We start from the raw sequence: 24745 nt of genomic DNA, 5'->3' as shown, positions 1-24745 counted from the left end.
TATACTAACTCAACAACCTTACTACTCCTACAGTTGTTGGCACCTTGAGTCCGCCAGGAGAAAAGCGCGATATAAATGTTATTTGTCTTGTCTTGAATGAGGTTTGCACTAGGAGCAAGGGCTGGATAGTGTATAGGTTAACCCTTAAGGTTCCAGGACATAGATTCTACGTCCTAATTAGTCCCCCTGTGTGTTCTAGGACGTAGAATCTACATCCTGCATTAAATCCCTCTGCCTGCCGCCACCGCGAGCGTGGTCTCCCGCCCGTGCACAGTCACGTTAATGGTCCTGTGAATGATAGTTGCTGTTAGCTAGCAACAATCATGCAATAAAGTTAGAAAAAGAAAAAAGTTGTAAAAGTAAATAAAAAAAAATAATCAAAGTGACATGGGCCCAATTAAATAAAAAGTATTTTTTTTAATTCCCCATTAATTTTTAACCCAAACTTAGTCTATTAACCCATTATTAACCCTTGCAATACCTATGCCTGTTTATAAACTTTTAATGACTGTCCCTAGTAGCGATCGGATGCAATCGCTAGGGCAAACGTTTCAGGCCCCAATGCTCTACAGATGTAACGCTCTGCCTTTGCCAAGTGATGCATCTGTGCAGCTCTATGCCCCCTGAACTGTCGTCCTAACAAACACATTCGATCGACACAGACGCGCAGACTGGGGATAATGGTCCAACACATGCTCAGCTAGAAGTAAAATGTGGCATATGGGGTATCATTTTAATTGGGAAGGGCCAAATTATTTATTTGTAAATGTTTTATAACTGTGGAACGTGTGATGTGAAAATTAGGGAGGGTGAAAAAAGAAAAAATGTTTGTTTTCTACATTTACGCCTAATTTTTCCCCATAAATGGACTATAAAACAAAATAGTTTTGGGAGAAAAATATTACCCAAAGAAAGCATACTTTACTGTACTGAAAAAAACAAGATATTTATCACGAAGATGGCATAGATAATTAAAGGATACCACAACTGAAAAAAAGAAAGGTGCGGTGGCTAGGGAGGGAAAATTAGATACTCTCTGCCTCTCTTGTTCCCCGCCGTCAGCCGCCGTTCCTCTCCAATAGATGCCGGTGTCCGGGCGACTCTCCTGACCTCTAACCCGGATATACTGCACCGCACATGCGCAGTATGTCCGTTCTTCACCGCTTCTGCCGGTGCGTAATTTCGGCAGAAGCAAGTTCACTCCCCTGGCTCCTCCTTCATAGCGTCTTGCACTCCACGGAAGGAGGAGCCAGGGGAGTGAACTTGCTTCTGCCGAAATTACACCCCGGCAGAAGCGGTGAAGAACGGACATACTGCACATGCGCGGCGCAGTATGTCCGGGTTAGAGGTGAGGAGAATCGCCCGGACACCGGCATCTGTTGGAGAAGACCGGCGGCTGATGGAGGGGAACAAGAGAGGCGGTAAGTATCTAATTTTCCCTCCCTAGCCAATGCACCTTTCTTTTTTTCAGTTGTGGTATCCTTTAAAAAGTTACTGCTGTATCAAAATGACGCAGCTAAAGTGTCAAAAATGTCAGGAACTTAAAGGTGTAAAAACCGTGTAACGCAAGAGGGTTAAAGACACCATCTTTGACATAGGCCACCAGGGTTTAAATCCAGGTACCTATTCAGTAAGCTGGTCTTGGGAAAGACTTCTAATGCTCCATGATGGCTTACTGTGTGTGCTTTTAGTGGCTGCAGCTCTCTCCATGCACTGTAGGACCTTCTTGCATATAATGTCCTGATACTGTATATTTTGCAGAAATCCACCCAACAATGCAAAAGGGTGCTCAGTCCCATAAATGTTTTGTTGATTACATTCACTCTCATGCTGTAATGGTATGTTAACAATACACTGCTAATGTACCATTGTGATCGTACCATTACAATATAATTATGTTATGTTACCTTACTGCTGTATACAATACCATGCAGAGACCAGTGGAATATGATGAGCTCCTTCGGCAATGCTTTTAATTGATTGATCTTATATTGAAGTGAAAACCCAGTTGGAACCGATTTCTATTTTGCAGTACAATTAAATTATATTTATGCACAGGAAGCAGCCTGGTGTTATTATTGTTTAGTGTGGTACATACAGATTACATGGTGGCAGCTACACCTTGATAGGGAAGTTGCAGGTTGTATTCAGGTGGCTGCTCACATATAAATGATTGTTCTTTACAATATTTATACTCTTTCCTGCTATTACTGTTCTCATACTTTTTTTTTATTCGCTAGTCCTTATTTCATTACTTATCTATATCTAAGAAAGGAAAATAACTTTTGGTAGAGATAGAATCCAGTTACAGAGGAATCAGAGACCTGAATGGAGACAGGATAATGTCTCCTTATGCTGGTCATAAGGTTGGGAACCACCTCTAAGTATTCTTAGCCAGATATGCTTTCCTAGAACTTGTCAGTACTGCACTGAGTAGCTCCACAATTTTCCCTTATTTTTGAGGTATTTTAGAGCATTGTACTTACTGCTACTCAGAGGAACAATTTACTTCAAACTGACAGACTCGTCTCTACTTGCTCAGTAAAGTAACCAATATCGGGGCCGGATTTGTACTTGTTACCGCCCAAGGCCCACTACCTTCAGCCGCCCCATGACAATCAGCAGAATTAGGATCTGATAGATCAGGATATTAGGCTTAGATATTTACCCCCCCCCCCCCCCCACACAAAAAAGTGGTTAGTGGAGATTAAAGGCTAGGGCTTTTGGCAGTTTAGGGTGAGGCTAGGAATTTAACAATAGGATTATGGGAAAAAGGGTTAAAATTAATGTGACCCTGAGATGGTACACTGGGCTATATGTATACTTACCTGGGGTTTCCTCCAGCCCCATGAGCACTGTGGCCTCTTGTGCTATGCCTCCCGGTAATCCGGCTGGAAGTGCTCTTCTGCGCATACGCAGCTCGTCCAGACGTGCACCCCTCATTGCGCTACTGCTTCCAGGAGCGTTTTGTGCCTGCGCAGCAGTACTGCACAGGACGCTCTCGGGGACAAAGGCGTAACACAGAGGGCCCACATCGCAGGGGATTACCGGGAGTCATAGCGCCAGAATAGAGGGGGCAAAGAGGCCAGGGAGGAAGGCCACAGGGCTCATGGGGCTGGAGGAAGCCCCAGGTAAGTATATATAATGTCCAGTGTACCATCTCAGGTTAGAGAGTCTGATCACAAGATTAAGGTGATTAAATTGACTGAGGATAGCGACTATGCATTCTGTACAGTGCTGCAGAAGGTATAAGTGCTAGATAAATACATAATAGTATGGTAGGACATTAGACTATGACTATGGTAGGATTAGATTGTGAGCTCCTCTGAGGACAGTCAGTGACATGACTATGCACTCTGTAAAGTGCTGCAGCAGATGTCTGTGCTATATAAATACAGAATAATAATATGGTAGGACATTACACTATGACTATGGTAGGATTAGATTGTGAGCTCCTCTGAGGACAGCCAGTGACATGACTATGTACTCTGTAAAGTGCTGCAAAAGATGCCAGTGCTATATAAATATATAATAAGCATATGGTAGGACATTACACTATGACTATGGTAGGATTAGAGTGTGAGCTCCTCTGAGAACAGTCAGTGACATGACCATGTTCTCTGTACAGCGCTGACAAAGGTATCAGCGCTAGATAAATACATAATGATAGGACATTAGACTATGGCTATGGTAGAATTAGAGTGTGAGCTCCTCTGACAGTCAGTGGCATGACTCTGTAAAGTGCTGCAGAAGATGTCAGTGCCATATAAATACATCATAATGATATGGTAGGGTATTAGATTGTGACTGTAGTAGGAATAACAAAAGGAACCCCCCATATATGAATAGCCTTGTATGTGTTACATGGAAATGACTGTGGGAGGAGGAGAAGAGCTGCCTAACAACATGAAAAGAGAGAGGGGGCTGTATGGTGATAAGAGTGATAGAAGCCAGCTAACACAGGACAGTAGGGGAGCATCCGGCAGCCCTGTTAAAAGCAGCTTCAGAAGTCACAGAGTCACAGGGTCCGGGAGAGAGGAAAAAGGAGGGAGAGGGAGACAGCTGGTCACTCACGACTCCACAGCAGCTTAGGAGAAAGTGTGCAAAATGCCTGCAGTTTTGCACACACACTTCTCCCTCCTTGACCCTCACAAAGCTGACTCCATACTAAGTTGCCTAATGCCTACCCCGTCTGCTCTCTGTGGACTTCCTCCTCCTGGGCTCAAATCTCCCGGCTTCACGGCTTGTCTCTTCTCAGCCCCGCCCCTCAGTGTCAGAGAGGAGAGAAGGGAAGGCCAAGGGCGCTCTCCTCTGTGTTGTGGATGCAGGAGAGACTGGGGACAACAGTACAGCAAAAGACAGCAAATTACGGAAGAACAGCTGATCTGCTGCCGGTCTGTGACACCCGCCCCAGCTCTCCTGTCGGCAGGTTTCTGCCCTAGGAACCGGCCTAGGAGGCCTGTGCGGAAATCCGGCCATGACCAATATATTACTGTAATCAATTTTCTAGTGTTCCACAGGGTGTCTCTAAGACTAAAGGCAGTTAAAAGACTAAAGACAGTTAAAGACCTTCAAAAAAATCAGCATGCTTTGCAAAGTAATCACGATGGAAGCATGATGGAAGCACTGTATTACTGTAAAATGAAAATTCTTGACAGGTGCCCGGTTTCTCTCCTCTTTATGTATCATTGGATTGCCTGTTTTCCACAGACGTCCATGAGCATGTCAAGTTTGGTTCTACAATTAAAGGTGCAAGCAGGTGAGATTTTTACATGATTTTGTCTTGTGTTATTCGTCCACCCAATCCACTGTTGCTGGGTGCTGTTTCTTAACCACTTGAGGACCCACCCTTTACCCCCCCTTAAGGACCAGCGCTGTTTTAGCTGATCTGTGCTGGGTGGGCTGTGCAGCCCCCAGCACAGATCAGGGTGCAGGCAGAGCGACCGGATCGCCCCCCTTTTTTCCCCACTAGGGGGATGATGTGCTGGGGGGGTCTGATCGCTCCTGCCTGCCTGGGTGTTGCGGGGGGGGGCACCTCAAAGCCCCCCTCCGCGGCGAAATTCCCCCCCTCCCTCTCATCCCTGTCCCCCCTGGCTAATCTGGGCTGCACAGGACGCTATCCGTCCTGTGCAGCCAGTGGCAGGCTGTCCCCTGTCACATGGCGGCGATCCCCGGCCGCTGATTGGCTGGGGATCGCCGATCTGCCTTACGGCGCTGCTGCGCAGCAGCGCCGTACAATGTAAACAAAGCGGATTATTTCCGCTTGTGTTTACATTTAGCCTGCGAGCCGCGATCGGCGGCCCGCAGGCTATTCACGGAGCCCCCCGCCGTGAATTGACAGGAAGCAGCTGCTCGCGCGAGCGGCTGCTTCCTGATTAATTAGCCTGCAGCCGGCGACGCAGAACTGCGTCACTGGTCCTGCAGCTGCCACTTTGCCGACGCGCGGTATGAGTGCGCGGTCGGCAAGTGGTTAAAGTAAACCTTCAAAAATATGAATGGGGCTGACCAAAAAAAACATACTTTCATGTGTGGTAAAACAAATGATCTGATTTTGGTTTGACAAAATTTACGTAAAGCAGTAACCTTTTTATTTTTCTTTCCAGTTTTATTCCTCAACACAGTACTGAAAAAAATGAATTACCTTTCTATCAGTTTTGGAAATATTTAAAGCTTCTTCTGCATCTCTTGTCCAGATCATCTGAATTCCCAGCAGGCCAACTTGCGCAGGATACATAGCCTGGAAGTCATACAGCTTAAAACCTGAATCACTTATAGCAATAGATGCTTGTCTGATTATAGTGTGCAACGTTTTCTTAACACCGTTAAGAAGAAGACCAAGCCATGATTCCACATTTCCCTAAAAAAACAAAAAAACAAAAATGATAACTCTAAGCCATGAAATTCCACGCTGATGAAGTTCAATGTAATAATCATCAATTGCAAACACTCATCTCTCATTTTAAATTCATGTTGATTTACACTCACTATAAAAAGATCTGAAAATACACACCTTATATGTTGTTTTTGTGTTTTTATGTTATTCAAGTTGCTTCATATTGCACAAGACTCACTTGCAATGTTATGCAAAGTAAAAGGTTAGTATAGCTACCAACTAAAAGAAGAATACCTTATTGAGGTTACCTGTGCAAAATATTGAATTTTTTTTTGTAAAGTAAGATTACTTATGTTAAACAAGGTTAGTCGTGTATTTGTGATGTTGTCTATTTAAAGAGACACTGAAGCGAAAAAAAAAACTATGATATTATGATTTGTAGGTGTAGTACAGCTAAGAAATAAAACATTAAGATCAGATACATCAGTCTAATTGTTTCTAGTACAGGAAGAGTTAAGAAACTCCAGTTGTTATCTCTATACAAAAAAAGCCATTATCTCTCCGACTTTCAAAGTCGTGGAGAGGGCTGTTTTCTGACTTTTATTATCACAACTGTTAGTAAACTATTTACTTTTCCTCTGGCAGAGGAGAGGTAATTAGTTCGCAGACTGCTCTGAAATAATAATTTTGAATGCTGAATGTTGTGTAATCTGCACATATTATAGAATGATGCAATGTTAGAAAAAACACTATATACTTGAAAATAAAAATATGAGAATATTTTCTTTGCTGCTAATCTTCTAGTAATTATTCATAGTACACAACCAATTCATTATATCATATATTTTTTTTCGCTTCAGTGTCTCTTTAACAGCTATTGTGATCATGAACTTCAGTTTACCCCAAAAAAATTTACTGCATCATAAGCATAATACAACATAGTTGAAAACATTATCCATAGTATCGTACCACAAAAGTATAAACAAATGACAAGAAAAACATCATTATACAATAGAATGTAAGAATGTAAAATGTTTTTCAAGCTGAATAATGGAAAGCACGAACTTTAGTGCAAACGTTTAATATAAGTATATGTTGTATGAATGCCTATATGACCGTAAGTTACTAAGCTAAGGGATAGCATATGGTGATCTCTCACCATAGTGCTGGTGCAATCACATAGGCAGAGGGTGAGCTGCATCTAAAACCCAAAAGTGAGAGCTATTGCACGTCTACTTCTGTACCTAACTACTCCTTGAGATTACAGTGAAATTAACATGAAATCAGTACATGCCCACACTGCTGGCTGCAGATTCTGGCCTACCTATACATTTACCACATAACAATAACTAGTAATAAGCAATTACCAACACTTTGATCACACTGTGCAAACTTGTTCTCCAATATTTATTTCAAGAGGAGCTGTCAGCCATGCTATCTCAGAAAAAACCCACATATATAAGTAGATAAATACTTACTCTAGTCTAATTACATAACATATGTATTGCACTGTCCACATTTTGATTTTGGTGATTTTTCTACAGTAAAAAAAAAAGAAGAAAATCCTTTGTAGGATTTTCAATTTTGATTATGTCTATCTTGAAGCCAATCCTGGCATAATTTCCTCCCTTAGGCCCGGTTCACATTAGCATTTCAGCCAAAAAGGATCCGGTTTTCACTATGTGGACAGAGCCATCCGGATCCGGTTCACATAGTGAAAATGGATCTGATCAATGATTGATCGGATCCGTTTTCACTCAGCAATACATACCTAATTTTCCGTAGCAGCCGGCGGTAGAGGCTTCCTCTTCGTCCCTGTGTCTACACAGTGCGTCATGTGACTAGTCACATGACGCATCATGTAGTCACATGACGCGGAAGAAGACGGAAGCCTCTACCGCCGGCTGCTGCGGAAAATTAGGTATGTATAAACCCTCCCTCATCCACCCGCCCGGCTGCTGCACCCTCCTTCACCCTCCCATCGCTCAGGTTCACATCGGCCCATACCCTAATCTCCCGTGGAATGGTCCGTTACTTCACTAGTGTGAAGAAACGTTTCATTTTACATTGTCCCAGTGCTGCTGCATTTTTTGTCCGGATCCATTCCGCTAATCAGAACGGTCTGGAAAATTAGGGCCTGCAGCAATTTTTAGGTCTAGGGATCGGAACATATCAGCGGACCAACGGACGCATGTGAATGGATCCATAGGTTAACATTGGATCCTTTCACATCCGTTCCGTTTGTACAGTATACGTTCCGCTTCTGATCCGTAAAAAATGCTAATGTGAACCGGGCCTTACTCTGTCTGTGTATCATTGCCCACCCCTTTCCCAGTCTTCAGACACTCCCACCCAGCTCTGCATTAGAAAGTGCATTGTCTCAGCATCAGAAATATTGGCCAATAAGAGAGGAACAGAGGTGTGGGAGGGGGAAACGGGAAAGAAAGAGGCTTCAGCTAATCAAACTGCATTAGTTATGTCTGATAGGAAAGTAAAGAAGAAAGAAAGAAAACCCAGCATGCCCTGCAACTTGCTTTGTGAAGCAGATGTACCAAATAAGAGCCAGGGAAACTGGGGAATGATGTTTTATGGAGACGAAAAGTAAGAGTTATTTTAAACTTTTGGATTGCCTGGTTAGCATCATTATTACTTGTTTACCAGATAAAAATAAAGAATTGATTTTATGCCTAACAGTTACACTTTAAACAGAAATGGCAGATTGTCTTGAATTCAGAGTTTTCCTCTGAACAATGGCACAGGATCTGTGAGATGGCCCACAAGTTCTCACTAAATGTAACGAGGCAGGAACAAAACTTTAAGCTACTGTCAGGGTCGGACCCCTGCTAAGTTACATAAGATGTCTGTGGATCACTCTGAGCAATGCTTGTAAGAGAGTATACTCAGTAAACATCTGGCAGTCCTGTACCAAAATTGTGAACTATTGGACTCAAGTTAAGCATTAAAACCAGGAGATTACTGGGGTGCTGTTGGACTGGCTGAACAAACTTTTCACATTGAAGAAATTGAAGTGTTAATTGCTAGTAAACATGATCTGATTGATAAATATATCATTACATGGGCAGTGACTTAAGGCTGCTCTAATTTTTGAGTTATCTGTAATTTGAGCTGTCTGTGAACATCAATAAAAAACTAGATTTGAAAAATGGCTTCTTAGATATTTCTCCTTCCAGATACTCAGGTAAAAAGGGCTATTTTGACATCCTCCCTATTTACCATAAAGGGTTAAGTAAAAACCACACTAATATTTTGTTCTAAAAAAAGATATTTTAATAAAAAATAGTACCTCCCTTTATTTATTTTTTTTACCTGTACACTTCGTTTTTTTATACTTATTTCTTATTATCTGTTTCTTTTTTATTAAATATACTTTAATCTGCTTCCAACATGTTCCTCTCTATTTGTCTGTTTTCTCCTTTAAATCTTTTGTAATTCTTCTGTCTTCTTTCTTATTTATTCTTCTTCACATTTTCTTCTTTAATCTTGCTAGGAGACTACTGCAACCTGTCCATTCTTGCCACAATCCATTGCAATACTGATTGCCTTCCACTGAATTTCCTGCAGGTTTTCCTGTTGATCTTTTAATTAAAACAGACACACCCAACACTATGGGCCATATGTACTGGTGTTGCTCAAGGATAGGAACCCAGCATTGCTTGGCTCCGAATTCCCTGGAGAATATCAGCAGTTTGCAAATAGAAATATATATATATATATATATATATATATATATATATATATATATATATATATATATATATTGAGCGCGCTCAAGATGGCAGCCTCTCCTTTTACCTGCTCCACACCTTGTCTCGGCTCTGGGAAGCATTAATCACATATATGCACAGAAGGAACAAAAATACTTACAGATTCTGCACCATGAACTCTCTGGCTACAACTGGAACCTTCTGGGAAACGTGGAAGTTTATGGATGGCTAAGTTACAAGCTGGATTGTACTCACCATGAAAGTCATGTGTAGCTGACCTTGGTTTTGGAGTCCTGCATGGGATTGGGAAGCTGATAATCCACACAAACAAACAAACAAAAGCCTTCTCTACTCCTACAAGGACACACAATGGAATAGGATTTCTCCACCTGGATACTCATGAGGTCCACAACTTCAAACAAGCAAACACAATAAAAAGCATGTCCAGGAAACACAGCAAGCAGATCTCCTACCTTCCCAAGTCTTCTTCCCAAGGTAAGGGAATTCATCCTCCTTCCTCAAACAGCAGTAATATCCTTCAGCTGGCAATCCGTTTTTGCAGACTGTACAAATACTTGAAATGCATTCAGAGGCTGAAATTATATTGACTCCATTGCCTTTCTAAGTAAACCTTAGTAGGCCCCATGCTTCTGCATATCAATGGACGAAACTCTTGTAGCAGATTCTGAAGGCCAGCATTTGCTTTTGTCTACCCCCCACTGATAAACAACAACAATCAAAGGAAGAGCTTACTTAACCCATTCCTTCACAAAGAGCAATGTTAATCTATACAGCCAGCTTCTTACTATCTCTCAGGCCATTGAGAGCTGCATCTCACATTGGAAAAAAACAAGCTAATTTGCTGCAATCTCTAGGGATTTTAAATAAAACGCACAGAGGTAAAAAAGGCGGCCAGGCCCATAAAAAGTGCCACACTCAGTCTCAGTCCAACTTCAGGGACCCAGGCCCATTTAAGGGAAAGAACTTTCCAGCGATCTCCAGTGATGTTTACTGGAAATCAGAGGCTGAAAGTAGCAGAAGTTACCATGTCCCTAGTCAGAGATGCAGTAACACCCCGGCAGTGAACCCAGTCGCCATTGCTAAGCCCCATGCAGTCACTGCATTGCTCTGCAATGCCCGCTCTATAAACAATAAGACAGCCATTATTGCAGACCTTATTCAGACATGCGATTTTTCATGCATCACTGAAACCTGGATTGATGCCAATGCGGGCCCCACACTGGAAGCAACCATCCCATACAATTACTCAGTCCTAAGTGAGGGAAGACGAGACCGCAGAGGAGGGGGTGTAGCAATTTGTGGCAAAACAACTCTGCAGCTCAGGGCCCTGAATGTTGGCTCAACAAAGTCTTTTGAATGTATAGGTGCCCAGATCTCAGCTGGTAAAGGCTTCAAAATTTTAGTGGTTTATCGTCCCCCCGGAGATGCTGACCCATTCCTACAGGAATTCTCAGAACTTCTGGCAATGCTAACTCTGTCTTATCCGAGATGGATCATCCTTGGTGACTTCAACGTCCGGGCTGATAACACTCAATCACAAGATGCAAATGAACTAATAAATCTCATGGGTGGACTAGGCTTCACACAAGTTGTAAAATCAGCTACCCACAGAGGAGGGCATACGCTAGACTTACTGTTCCACCTTGGAATGGACATTAGTAACATAACAGTAACCCCAGTGGTGTGGTCAGACCATCACATAATACAGTTTACTATTGAACATCACCCTATCAAGCAGCTCCCTAAAGAAACAATCAAAACCCGTCCCCTGAGTAAATTAACACCGGAGAGGATAACTGCCAACCTGGATTTTACAAATCTGCTCCACAGCCAAATGGACCCAAACACTCTAGTAACCGAGTACAACACCATGATATATGAAACACTTGACAGTATTGCCCCATGGCGCACCAAATCAGCAACCAAAAAGCAGAAAGCTAATTGGTTTGACAAAACCATCATGGATCTAAAAAAGAAAGGGCGCAGACTAGAAAGACAGTGGCGTAAATCAGGGACTGAGGAGCACAAATCTAGCCTAGTTCAACACCTCAGACAATACCAACAAGCAATAACCAAGAAAAAATCAGACTTTATCTCGCACAAAATATCTACAGCCAACAACAGAGCTGCTCAACTCTTCCACACAGTGGAATCACTCTGCAATCCTTCCTGCCTAAAAGCCCCAACCACATACTCCAGGGAAAGGTGTGAAGAATTCTCTGCCTTCTTCACAAACAAGGTGTCTACCATCCGTGCCAGCATTACACCAACTACATCAATTGACCACTGGACGTTGCATATGCCTACTACCGTACCACCATGGCAACTCTTTGACACTCTGAGTGTAGAAGATTTTGGAATTCTCATTCAAAGTCTCCGCCCCACTACCTGCGACCTGGATCCTGGCCCAACTGGATCCTTAATGCAGTGCCCAGAGCTGATCAGGCCAGCACTTCACAAAATCACTCAGTGCTCTTTGCAAAGTGGACTTTTCCCAGAAGAACTAAAGAAAGCAATCATAAAACCCCTCCTGAAGAAACCATCACTAGATCCTGATTCTGTAACCAACTACAGACCTGTGGCGAACTTACCATTCCTATCAAAAGTTATCGAGAAAGCAGTCGCCAACCAGCTAGAAGCCAGGCTTACAGATAACAACATCTTTGATACTTTTCAGTCAGGATTCAGGAAAAGGCACAGCACTGAAACAGCATTAGTCCGAGTAATGAATGATCTACTTACTGCAAGGGACAAGGGTGATTGCTCAATTCTGATTCTTCTTGACTTGTCAGCAGCATTTGATACTGTGGATCATGAAATTCTTATCCAGCGACTGAAGAATTACTGTGGCCTAAGGGGTACTGTTCTTAGATGGTTTCAGACCTTCCTATCTGGCAGGACACAGCAAGTATGTCTGGGCACACACTACTCTAATCCAGTGCCACTTGCCTATGGAGTTCCACAGGGTTCTGTACTATCACCATTACTCTTTGCAGCCTATATGCTCCCACTGGGCAAAATAATCCAGAACTATGGCCTAGGATACCATTGTTATGCAGATGACACACAACTGTATCTGTCCTTCAAGCCTGGCACCCAAGACCCATCAGCATCCATAAATGCGTGTCTAGTGGATTTACAAAATTGGATGAACACCAGCTGGCTGAGGCTGAACTCTGACAAAACAGAGGTGTTGGTGGTAGGTGGTCCACACATGATGGATAAAGTTCAAAACGCTCACCACCTCAAACTAGCAATTGGGGGAGATACTGTACAGTATAAAGACTCTGTGCGAAACCTTGGGGTGATCCTGGATGGAAATCTAAAACTCAGACAGCAGGCATCAGCTGTCGTCAAGTGTTCCTTCTTCCATCTAAGAAATATAGCGAAAATCAAACACCTTATCCCAGCTGAAGACCTACCTGCCCTGGTTCACGCATTTGTATCCTCCCGCCTAGACTACTGCAACGCCCTGTTCATCGGATCTACAGATAAGGCTCTGCGCCCCTTACAGCTAGTACAGAATGCTGCAGCCAGACTCCTAGCCAATGCCCCCCGCAGCTCACACATCACCCCAGTACTGCAAACTCTTCACTGGTTGCCAGTAAAATGGAGAATCAATTTTAAGATCTGCCTGCTGACATTCAAGGCTCTACACCACATGGGACCCAAATACATAGCGGATCTATTGGAACTTTATGCCCCTTCACGCACCCTCCGCTCTGCCAACAAGATGAAGCTGGTTATTCCCAGGATACACTTAACATTTGGTGCTCGGGCCTTTTCCTACGCAGCCCCTACTCTATGGAACTCACTTCCACAATCAGTACGAGAGGCTCCTTCTCTGGACAGCTTTAAAAAAAAGGCTTAAAACTCACCTCTTTTCCCGAGCCTTTGAGACTGCATAATGCAGGGTCACAGCGCTTTGAGTCCCCAGGGAGAAAAGCGCTATATAAATATTATTGTTATTGTTGTTATTGTTATATATATATATATATACATGTATATATATATATACACACATATATATATATATATATATATATATATATATATATATATATATATATATATGGATGTGTGTATGTTCATATATTTAACTATTTATGCCACGTGGACGTGAGCCTCACATCCATAGTGGCAGCTGCTACAGCCGCAGGGATGCACTAGTCACATCCCTGCAGTTTGGGGTGCATTGCGGGTGATTGTGCGGGCAAATGCTCGCAATCGCAATGTTGTTGGTAGCAGGAGGGATTGGCTGCAGGGGACAAAAGTCCCCTGTGCCAATCCGTACATGTCCGCCAAGAATAAACACTGTTTTTGTTAAAAAAAACAGTGTTTATTCTTAAATAGAGCCGACGTGCTTCCTTCCGCTGCCGATTTTCGCCGCTTTCCACCTCCGATCGTTAGATTTATGAATGGGAACAAAGTTCCCATTGATTAATCTCCCCGGAGGCCACTGTGATCGCTGCCTGAATCACTTCCATAGTTACAATGTAGCAACACATTGGGCTTGATTCACAAAAGAGTGCTAACTGTTAGTTTTCTCACGAATTTTCATGTTTTCAAACGATCGCGAATTTTCTCATGCAATTAAAAGTTTTCGCGCGCAAACATGAATTTTCACGCAAAATCGTTATAGGTTTCACGCGCCAATGCGAATTTTCACGTTTAATTGTGTGAGAAAATTTGCGATTGCATGCAAACGCGAAAAATTCGCGCGAAAATGGCCGTGCTAACAGTTAGCACTCTTTTGTGAATCAAGCCTATTGTTTCCTATGTAGCGTACTTTTTGTACACTAATAGGATTTGCTCAGCGGGGACATCTTGTGGCCAAATAGTAAAATTACATCTACTGACCTTAGGGAATAAAAAATAAAAATAATATGTATGTCAAGAGATGTATGTCAAGATGGACGTAAAACTGAAAAAAATGTACCTTTATTTTCAAATAAAATATTGTCACCATACATTATACTAGGGATATAATTTTAACGTTGCAATAACCGGGACAAATGAGTAAATAAAATGTGTGGATTTTAATTATGGTATGTGGTATTTTAAAACTATAATGGGCAAAAACTGAGAAATAATGATTTTTTCATTTTTTTTCTTATTATTCTCATTAAAATGCATTTAGAATAAAATAATTCTTAACATAATGTACCACCCAAAGAAAGTCTAATTGATGGCGGAAAAAACAAGATATAGATAATCTCTTTGTGATAAGTAGTGATAAAGTTATTGGGGAATGAAAGGGAGGAGTGCTGAAATGGGAAAATTCCGCTCTTCCATAAGGTGAAAAACACCCTCGGACTGAAATGGTTAAAATACCTTCCTTTTTTAGTTTTTTTTAGTTTTCTTGTGTCTGTAAAATACCTTTCTGCATACTGTTAATAAATCTATAATGTGACCTCAACAGCTATTTAGTGAGCGAGTGCTTATGGCCAGGAAATACGTATTAAAAAAGTAAATTTTACCTCCAATCCTCTGCAAAAGTGTCAGAGGGTTGTGAAACAGCTGTTAGGCACAAGGTTCCCCTGCACCCCCCTGCGCACCACTGCCAACACTGCTGATGCATCTTCATAATGTGGATGAATCTATGTATCTGTCACCATTACAGTGTTTGCTGCAGGAACCAGGAAGGTACATGTGATGATTTGCTCAGCTGCCTGTGCAGGCAGCCAGCCTTTTGACCATTGTGTAGGTTTGCATGCTGCAGGACTCTGGAAAGAAGAGCTTCTGTCAGTTTTGCAGCTTGTGCTTGCAGAGGAATTTGCATATGTTGTCATGCAAATTGCCTGGCCACATTCATTGGAGGCGTGTACTAAAAGTACTATGTCTTTCCCAATGCTTCGCTGTTCATAAGGATTTCGTCCTATGTAACACTCCTGGTGTGGTGTCAGCCTTGCTCTCTGTTTGAACATCAGCTTAGAGTAATTCCTAAATCTGCGCTAGGAAGATTTCCCTAGTGCTGTTAGGATTGTATTATCTGTATTGCCTGTTCTGTCTTGTCTTGCCTGTTTGCCATTGTCCTGTCCCTATGGTGGTTGACAGGAAATGGTTCTGATCTCTGTTCTTGGAGTATAGCTGGTGCAGCGGTTGCTACCAGCTATCTCTTCTGTTCTGTCTCCTGGGATCGCACTAGCTACTTTTTGCTAGCGCTGGGGATCCTTCTGTTCTGTCTCCTGGGATCGCGCTAGCTACTTTTCGCTAGCGCTGGGGATCCTTCTGTTCCGTCTCCTGGGATCGCGCTAGCTACTTTTCGCTGGCGCTGGGGATCCTTCTGTTCTGCTACTCTGTACTTGGATCGCGCTAGCCACTTTTCGCTAGTGCTGTGGATCCTATCTCTCGCTTGTCCCTGTTTTCGTGTGTCTGTCTGCTACGCTTGCTGGAGGCTCGGTGAGGTAACCGTTAAGCAAGTGCTCGCGCCCTCTGTTTCATGTTTGTCTGTTAATGGTTAGTTAGGCGTGCTTGTCTCTATTGTGCTTATCACGTGGAGACCGCGCATAACCGCGTGCACTGTTGCGAATGAGTGCGGTGTTCGCGGTTAGCTAGCATTTGTTATTTTCCGTATCTCCTCATTGTATTATTTGCTGTGCCTTTGCTAACCTCGTATTCTGTTCTGATCTGCCTTGTGTCTCGTCTGGCGATCGCACCTCTCGCGATCGCGTTCCTATTTCATATCTGCTGTTGTGTGTGTGCGGTTGCGGGGTGGCGACTGGATTGGCACACACACATACAACCTGTCCCTTTGCTCATTCTCATTCGCAATCGCCTCTCTTGCGATTGCGTTCTGCGTTTCGTACAATTCCTGTCTGGCATTTGTGGAGGTACAGAGGATTGGTTCCTCTGCACTCCCCAGCGCCATCTGCCGACAGGAATTTTCCCTCTACGGGTGCGTAGCACCTTTTGCTGGGTTCCTGCAAATTATACGCTTGTGGAGGATTTCCGCCGTGTCAGCGCACGCGTTGTGCGCTGATCACGGGGAAAGTTCCACAATCGTTACAGTATGAACAGCCCAACCCAAAACCCCAGTGTAGACGGAATTTCTGATTTGTACGATTTTGTCCAGTTTGGGTCCTGTGTCTTTAAGAGCTTTAACCTCCTTGGCGGTATGAAAAATACCGCCAGGAGGGAGCGCAGCAGTTTTTTAAAAAAAAATTTTTTTTTTAATCATGTAGCGAGCCGAGGGCTCGCTACATGATAGCCGCTGCTGAGCGGCATCCCCCCGCCCGCTTCGATCGCCTTCGGCGATCTCCGATCAGGAAATCCCGTTCATAGAACGGGATTTCCTGGAGGGCTTCCCCCGTCGCCATGGCGACGGGGCGGGATGACGTCACCGACGTCACTGACGTCGGGACGTCATTGGGAGTCCCGGGCCACCCCTCGGCGCTGCCTGGCACTGATTGGCCAGGCAGCGCTGGGGTCTGGGGGGGGGGGGCCGCGCGCCGCAGCAAATAGCGGCGATCGGGCGGGGGCCGGCGGCGATCAGAGTGCTGGCGCAGCTAGCAAAGTGCTAGCTGCGTCCAGCAAAAAAAAATTATGAAAATCGGCCCAGCAGGGCCTGAGCGGCACCCTCCGGCGGCTTACCCCGTGTCACACACGGGGTTACCGCCAGGGAGGTTAAAAGGCTAAATTCAGAGACCAAGGCGGAATTTCTTTCTGAATGTGTGAGGTTTTGTCTGAATCCCACCTTTCAGATTTCTGATCCGTCCACGTCGGCTCTTCTGTTTGCCTATGTGCTCTTAAAAGACGATTTGTTCACCTGGGCATATAATCTGTTAAAAATCAATTCTTGGAATGGTAATCTGTATCAGTTGCTTGCAGTGATATTCTCTCACTGGTTTAAACTGCCTGGCTTACCACCTGCTCTGATTGAGTGTGTAGCTGCTGATAAGTCAGCTGATCTTTCCCTTCCATGCAAAACTTTTCAGTATGACAATCAGTTCAATGTGTCTGTTGCCACTTCAGGTTTTAAACAGCAGACATGCAAAGTGGCAAAAAGAGAAAAACTAAAAAACGCAAGCATCGGAATAAAACACTTCCTATTGATGTTTGTAATGATGTTGTTCCGTCTCCGGCTTTTTTGCCCCAATCCAAAGCTTATGTGGATCCTGCTATAGGTAGGATCGCACACTACATTAAAGCAGTTAAAAAATCTGTTCTTGTTCCTGAACTCCAACCCTATGGAGATTATCTGGATACTGGCCTGTTTGAACCCCCATTTGCTTCCTGGGATGTTGGGGCCTTGCTGGAGGAATTCGATTTTGATTGGAAAGCCTTTTGCGATTTTTACATCGCAAAAAGCGAAGATGTCTTGAATGCTTGTCTTAACTCTATGTACCTTCTGATTGATTCCGATGAATGTGACAAGGATGATGTGGATCTGGTGATCTATGTATGGCAAACGATTTTGGATGAGTTGCACACACACCAACCAATTGATTCCAATAAAGAGACATCGTTGTCAGATGATTGTTCCTGCCTTTCTGGGGTAAAGCATGTGCAATCTGAAATGAATGAGTGTGCCGCTGTGGTTGATTCCTGTGCGAATCCTGAAGGATTCGCTTCTGACAGTGTGCAGTTTGAATCTGTGCGATCTGATGCCTGTTTCTCGGATGTTCCTGCAGATTGTGATCGGCATGAGTCTGCCGGTTTCCTCAAGGATGTGTGGGATCCTTTGTCATTTAGAAACAGATCTTTGAGATCTTCCGTCTGTGACCCTGCTATGGGGAAAAGTTCTCGACTATGCAGCGTCAAAAGTAAATTTAATATGCCTAATAAAGTTTGTCCTGTTGATGTCACTATTTCTTCTGCAGATGAGTCTCTGTCTCACCCTGTTCACACCTGTAAGGGCCCGTTGCCTGGGGACAGTTGCTTCAGGGTTTCGGTCCTAGATGCCTTGCAGTCTGCTCCGCAGATCGCGGAGGTTTGCGCTATAGAAGCGTCAGTTTCACAACCTAAAGTGAATTTTGATTCGCAGGTTTTGCGTTCTGATTCTTCGGATTCGACATTGTTAGCCGAATCTAAGAGTGAGACAGCGCTTCGGTTTTGCGAATCTGATGCTGAACCCTCTTTGCCTTATTCAGAGACGCTTTCTCTGAACCTGCCCTGTACCATGAATAACAATATGATGTCCAATCACACTGACATTTATGAGTCCCTTTCTTGCTCTGAGGGAAGTTTTGACTCTCCACCCTGTACTCTGGATGAGTCATTGTGGCCTTGTTTAGAATCTCCTGCAGTGTCCCTAGAGGCTCGTCTAGGTATTGCCACTATACTCACCTGTTTTGCTGCAGTTTTGGAGTTACAAGCTAGTTTGACTGCCACACAGAATTCTGGGTACAGTGAGAATGAAGTTAGGGAGTCAGTGTGTGTTCCAGTAAATATACCTGTACATTCCCCTCATGATGACGAGATCCAGTCTCAGGTTATGGTGGAACCATTCCTGGGACATCTGCCCTGTCCACAAAATAAAGTTCCAGTTTTGCCCTGTAACATGGATAGTTCAGAATCCTTCCTAGAAAACTTGAAAAATGATGTTCCTGAGGTCTTGTTTGATGTTCTGGAGGTCTCCGAGTTCCTCCCAAAGGGTGCAGAACTTGTAGGAGATGTCTCCTGTCCCCCAAGTCCTTCTGAGGTGTTGCCCTCTTCCATAGGCATTGCTGCCTTGCTGGCTACCTTTTCAGCTCTGGTGGAGCTTCAGTCATGTGTAGTCAATGATGATATTGCAGTCACAGAAATTTCCGAATTTGAATCCGAGTCTTCTTTTGAAAGTCCAGTGCTTGAGACCATTGCTCGTGATGATTCTCTGCCCAGTCCTGGTTTTGGTTTCCTCGTGCCGGACTCTGAGGTTGGCAGTTCCCCGACATGTCCTGAGGTTTCTCCTGTGCTGGTGTACCCCAGTGTGCTCTGTGACCCAGAAAGCCCAAGTGTGCCTCGGCGTACTCAGATGCTTCCTCGGTGGAGACATGCTCTGATTTAGCCTGCCTGCTTGCATGCCCCGAAGTGGTCCCTGAAAGTCTTGATCTTGATGGGTGTCCTCGTAATTCTGAATCCGGAATTGTCATTGGTTCCATGGGGGTTCTTGGTAATTCTCCATGTGAGCCTGGTGATTGTTCTGCCCTCTTGGGATCTCTGTGGAGCTTCAAAAGGCTCTGGGAGATTCCGGGAGAAATTTTGCTTGGTCCCCTGGATAAGATCAACGATGGCTTTTGTGTTGTAAGGGACACTTCGAACAGGTATTGTGGCAGGTTTGGTATTTTCGGACGCTCCTTGGAAGGTGGTGGGTATTGTCTGGAGGGTGTCGATGGCTTCTTCTCTGGCGGTCACAGTCCTGATGGGTGTTATACTGAGACTGGTAGTACTGATGGGCATGTTTCGGTGGCTTCTGTTTCCGATGAGGTCGGTTTCGGGTGGACTGACTCTGGAATTGGACCTTGTCGGGCTGCCCCGACCTTCATGAGTCTTCAGTTTGAGTCTGTTGCTAATAGCAGTTTTGAGGGTCGTCTGGAATTCGACCCTGGAGGGGGGGGTACTGTGATGATTTGCTCAGCTGCCTGTGCAGGCAGCCAGCCTTTTGACCATTGTGTAGGTTTGCATGCTGCAGGACTCTGGAAAGAAGAGCTTCTGTCAGTTTTGCAGCTTGTGCTTGCAGAGGAATTTGCATATGTTGTCATGCAAATTGCCTGGCCACATTCATTGGAGGCGTGTACTATAAGTACTATGTCTTTCCCACAATGCTTCGCTGTTCATAAGGATTTCGTCCTATGTAACACTCCTGGTGGGGTGTCAGCCTTGCTCTCTGTTTGAACATCAGCTTAGAGTAATTCCTAAATCTGCGCTAGGCAGATTTCCCTAGTGCTGTTAGGATTGTATTATCTGTATTGCCTGTTCTGTCTTGTCTTGCCTGTTTGCCATTGTCCTGTCCCTATGGTGGTTGACAGGAAATGGTTCTGATCTCTGTTCTTGGAGTATAGCTGGTGCAGCGGTTGCTACCAGCTATCTCTTCTGTTCTGTCTCCTGGGATCGCACTAGCTACTTTTTGCTAGCGCTGGGGATCCTTCTGTTCTGTCTCCTGGGATCGCGCTAGCTACTTTTCGCTAGCGCTGGGGATCCTTCTGTTCCGTCTCCTGGGATCGCGCTAGCTACTTTTCGCTGGCGCTGGGGATCCTTCTGTTCTGCTACTCTGTACTTGGATCGCGCTAGCCACTTTTCGCTAGTGCTGTGGATCCTATCTCTCGCTTGTCCCTGTTTTCGTGTGTCTGTCTGCTACGCTTGCTGGAGGCTCGGTGAGGTAACCGTTAAGCAAGCGCTCGCGCCCTCTGTTTCATGTTTGTCTGTTAATGGTTAGTTAGGCGTGCTTGTCTCTATTGTGCTTATCACGTGGAGACCGCGCATAACCGCGTGCACTGTTGCGAATGAGTGCGGTGTTCGCGGTTAGCTAGCATTTGTTATTTTCCGTATCTCCTCATTGTATTATTTGCTGTGCCTTTGCTAACCTCGTATTCTGTTCTGATCTGCCTTGTGTCTCGTCTGGCGATCGCACCTCTCGCGATCGCGTTCCTATTTCATATCTGCTGTTGTGTGTGTGCGGTTGCGGGGTGGCGACTGGATTGGCACACACACATACAACCTGTCCCTTTGCTCATTCTCATTCGCAATCGCCTCTCTTGCGATTGTGTTCTGCGTTTCGTACAATTCCTGTCTGGCATTTGTGGAGGTACAGAGGATTGGTTCCTCTGCACTCCCCAGCGCCATCTGCCGACAGGAATTTTCCCTCTACGGGTGCGTAGCACCTTTTGCTGGGTTCCTGCAAATTATACGCTTGTGGAGGATTTCTGCCGTGTCAGCGCACGCGTTGTGCGCTGATCACGGGGAAAGTTCCACAATCGTTACAGTACAATGCTGGATTTATTTTCCTTTCTAGTTTGGATGATATAACTAAAGTCAATTCCTGTACAGCCATCATTGGCCATGCATGTGCACAATGTGGACCAATTTTCGGATAAATGTTCCTTTACATGTATTTAACAAATCACCCTTCCCAGGTATCTTACAGAATGAGCATAGTTTTTCCTGTTTGTGGACATTATTTCCCAGTAAGCCGTCAAATGCAAAAATGTTAAATTGTCACCATTGTTAAATTGTCAAATTGTCACCATTCTTACCTGAGCATTTACAAGTTCCACCAAATTCACTTTTTCTCCTTCTTGAGATTCAAAATACAAAATCTGATCATAGTTCTTCTCATGAAAGCCTACTCTATTTACGTTGTCAAATAAACTCAGAAGATGAGCCTGAAAATGAAAACATCAATTTAGAATCAACATTCTTATATTGCTTGTTATTTTAAACCTATTTTATGCTTGAAAGCTTAAGATGAAGACTGTTGGAGAATATTGGAGCACTTAACTGATCAACTGAATCTTTTGATTTTTTTAAGGATAGGCTGATGTTTTGTGGCAAACATGAACACTATAAAGCCTTAGAATATTTGCTCTATTACAATTATATGCGTGTACCTACCCACGGCAACTTAAGTTAAGGATAATTCCGAAGTACTGATCTATGTAAAAAAAAGCCTTCCTGCCGATGCAATCTCATGACTGCAACAGCTGAACCATTCATCTCTAACCTTTTAAGCACTCCCTACTACATTTCAATATATAGTGTACAACGTTGCCACCTAATGGCAATCCAGGTTTGCTTACTCACTGAAGTTCTTCAGTTTCCTGCAGTTGAGAAGAACCTCGGTAAATCAATGCCATTGCATTACATAGTTACATAGTTATTTGGGTTGAAAAAAGACATACGTCCATCGAGTTCAATCAGAGAACAAAGTACAACACCAACACCAGCCTGCTCCCTCACATATCCCTGTTGATCCAGAAGAAGGTGAAAACCCTTACAAGGCATGGTCCAATTGGCCCCAAAAGGGAAAAAAATGTCCTTCTCGACTCCAGATGGCAATCAGATAAAATCCCTGGATCAACATCATTAGGCATTACCTAGCAATTGTAGCCATGGATGTCTTTCAACGCAAGGAAAGCATCTAAGCCCCCTTTAAATGCAGGTATAGAGTTTGCCATAACTACTTCCTGTGGCAATGCATTCCACATCTTAATCACTCTCACTGTAAAGAACTCTTTCCTAAATAAATGGCTAAAACGTTTTTCTTCCACGCGCAGATCATGTCCTCTAGTCCTTTGAGAAAGCTCATCCGCCAAGCATTTATATTGCCCTCTGATGTATTTATACATGTTAATTAGATCCCCTCTAAAGGCATCTTTTCTCTAGACTAAATAAACCCAGTTTATCTAACCTTTCTTGGTAAGTGAGACCTTCCATCTCACGTATCAATTTTTCAATTTTGTTGCTCGTCTCTCCACCTGCTCTAAGACTGCAATATCTTTCCTGTAATGTGGTGCCCAGAACTGAATTCCATATTCCAGATGTGACCTTACTAGAGAGTTAAACAGGGGCAATATTATGCTAGCATCTCGAGTTTTTATTTCCCTTTTAATGCATCCCAAAATTTGCATTAAATTCACTGCTTTCATATAAATAATGATTCATTATCAATAACTGAAAAAAATAAATGGTTCCTTTATTCTGATGCAGATGCTGACAGGCCACCCCAAAAATCCATCCAGGTGCATTTGTTTGGCTTTTGGCTTCTTTTTCCTCCACTAAAAAAAGTTACCGCAGAAGGCAATGAAATTATGAGTAGGGGTGAGCTCAAATGTTTTGCTTTTATTTCTTTTCGTTTCAATTGAGATTTGTATGTAGTCAAGTTGGGGATGTTTTCTCTACTACAGATGTTTGCTACAGAAAGCGCAGTTTCACTGGGTTCATAGTGGTCAGTTTTATAATGCATGTGTTATAATCTCTATGTATAAAATACAAGTGTCCCTGCGTCCTGTCCCTGTGTCAGTGCTTTTGCACTACTGCGCATGTCCTGCACAGACACAGCCGTTGGGACAGGACGCAGGACGGGGCAGGAGTAGGGCTGGCCGGCCAAGTGTGCGGGCAAGTGCGGTTTCGCACGTGTGGCGGGAGCGCAAGCCGCGTGTGCGCGCAACAGTTGCGCATGTGGCGGGTGGCGGTGAAAGACCTAGAGCCCGTTTTTAAACAGGCTTAGGTCAGCTAGTGTGTTATAGTGATTGTGAACTGCAATGGAGACTGGACATAGACCTACATGCAGCAAGTTAGGATAACACAATTGGCTACAAGGCAGTACTGTGAACAGCCCCATAGAATTGTATGAGCGGTGAGCTGACATGCAGAACTGTAAACAGGGCCTCAAAGATCCAAAAGATTGTATAACTGTATAACTGTATAATGGGATTAAACCATGTATGGTTAAATCATACATTTCATTTTGCAGAGTGTTTTAAATACCTTGCAATCAGACTGTTACCTTCCACATATCAAAGTGTGAAATGTTGTTGTGTTGTAAGTTTGCAAAGTCTCTCGAATGATTTGTCACTAGAAATTGGATCATTAGTGGCCACCTTTATGTACATACTGTATGTGTGACCCTAGTGATTGGCTTCAGTTTGCAGTACTATTGTACTCAGTAGTCATTGTAGTTCCCACATATACTCTTGAAGCTATGAATGCATATTGAGGTTCCACTCCCTGACTTTGTCTACTAACCTATCTGTTTCAGAATGATGACATGTGCAGCTTTTTGGCTAGTTTCCCAACATCTGTGGCATGTAAGAATCCGTGTACCACACAAACTGAGTGTGAGGGAGTCATGGGTCCATTCTGGCTTGGTAAGTTTCATGCTTGAGTGCTGCCAATGCTACATGTGTTAATTACAGTGCGGGTTAAGTAAATGGAGAGGCAAGCCACCCAGAGCTAGAGTGTGACCACCTGGAATGGTAAGTGATAAGAGAGCAGAGTCTGTGAGCTGAGCAGATAATGGAAGATGTATGCATTCTAGGTGTGGTCTGAGCATGGAGTAGTAGTGGATGGAGCATGTGCAAGTCTCCAAAAAGGGTATTGTTGAAAATTTGATGGGTCACATACAGTGCCTCAGTAAATAATTATCCATTTCAATCAGAAGTCCTATCAAAACCGCATCAAGTAGATAACGAGTCAAGACTTGTGATTCCATCACTTGTGTTTTTCTTTTTTCTTTTTGGCCCATATG

The 24745-nt window shown here is 43.8% G+C and overlaps 1 protein-coding gene across 3 annotated transcripts in view; it reads right to left on the bottom strand.

Annotated features, from left to right (window-relative positions):
• LOC137518608 (dynein axonemal heavy chain 5-like) overlaps positions 1–24745 on the bottom strand; it is a 553928-nt gene that overhangs the window by 299698 nt on the left and 229485 nt on the right. For all 3 annotated transcript variants that reach the window (XM_068236692.1, XM_068236695.1, XM_068236693.1), the window contains exons 38-39: positions 21753–21881; positions 5642–5857 (exon numbers count right to left, since the gene is read on the bottom strand). In XM_068236692.1, coding sequence (XP_068092793.1) covers positions 5642–5857; positions 21753–21881 — 345 coding nt within the window. The remainder of the gene's footprint in view (positions 1–5641; positions 5858–21752; positions 21882–24745) is intronic.

The sequence above is a fragment of the Hyperolius riggenbachi genome, chromosome 5 (genome assembly GCF_040937935.1).
Source record: "Hyperolius riggenbachi isolate aHypRig1 chromosome 5, aHypRig1.pri, whole genome shotgun sequence".
NCBI lineage: Eukaryota > Metazoa > Chordata > Amphibia > Anura > Hyperoliidae > Hyperolius > Hyperolius riggenbachi.
This window is presented reverse-complemented; position numbering and strand designations above follow the sequence as displayed.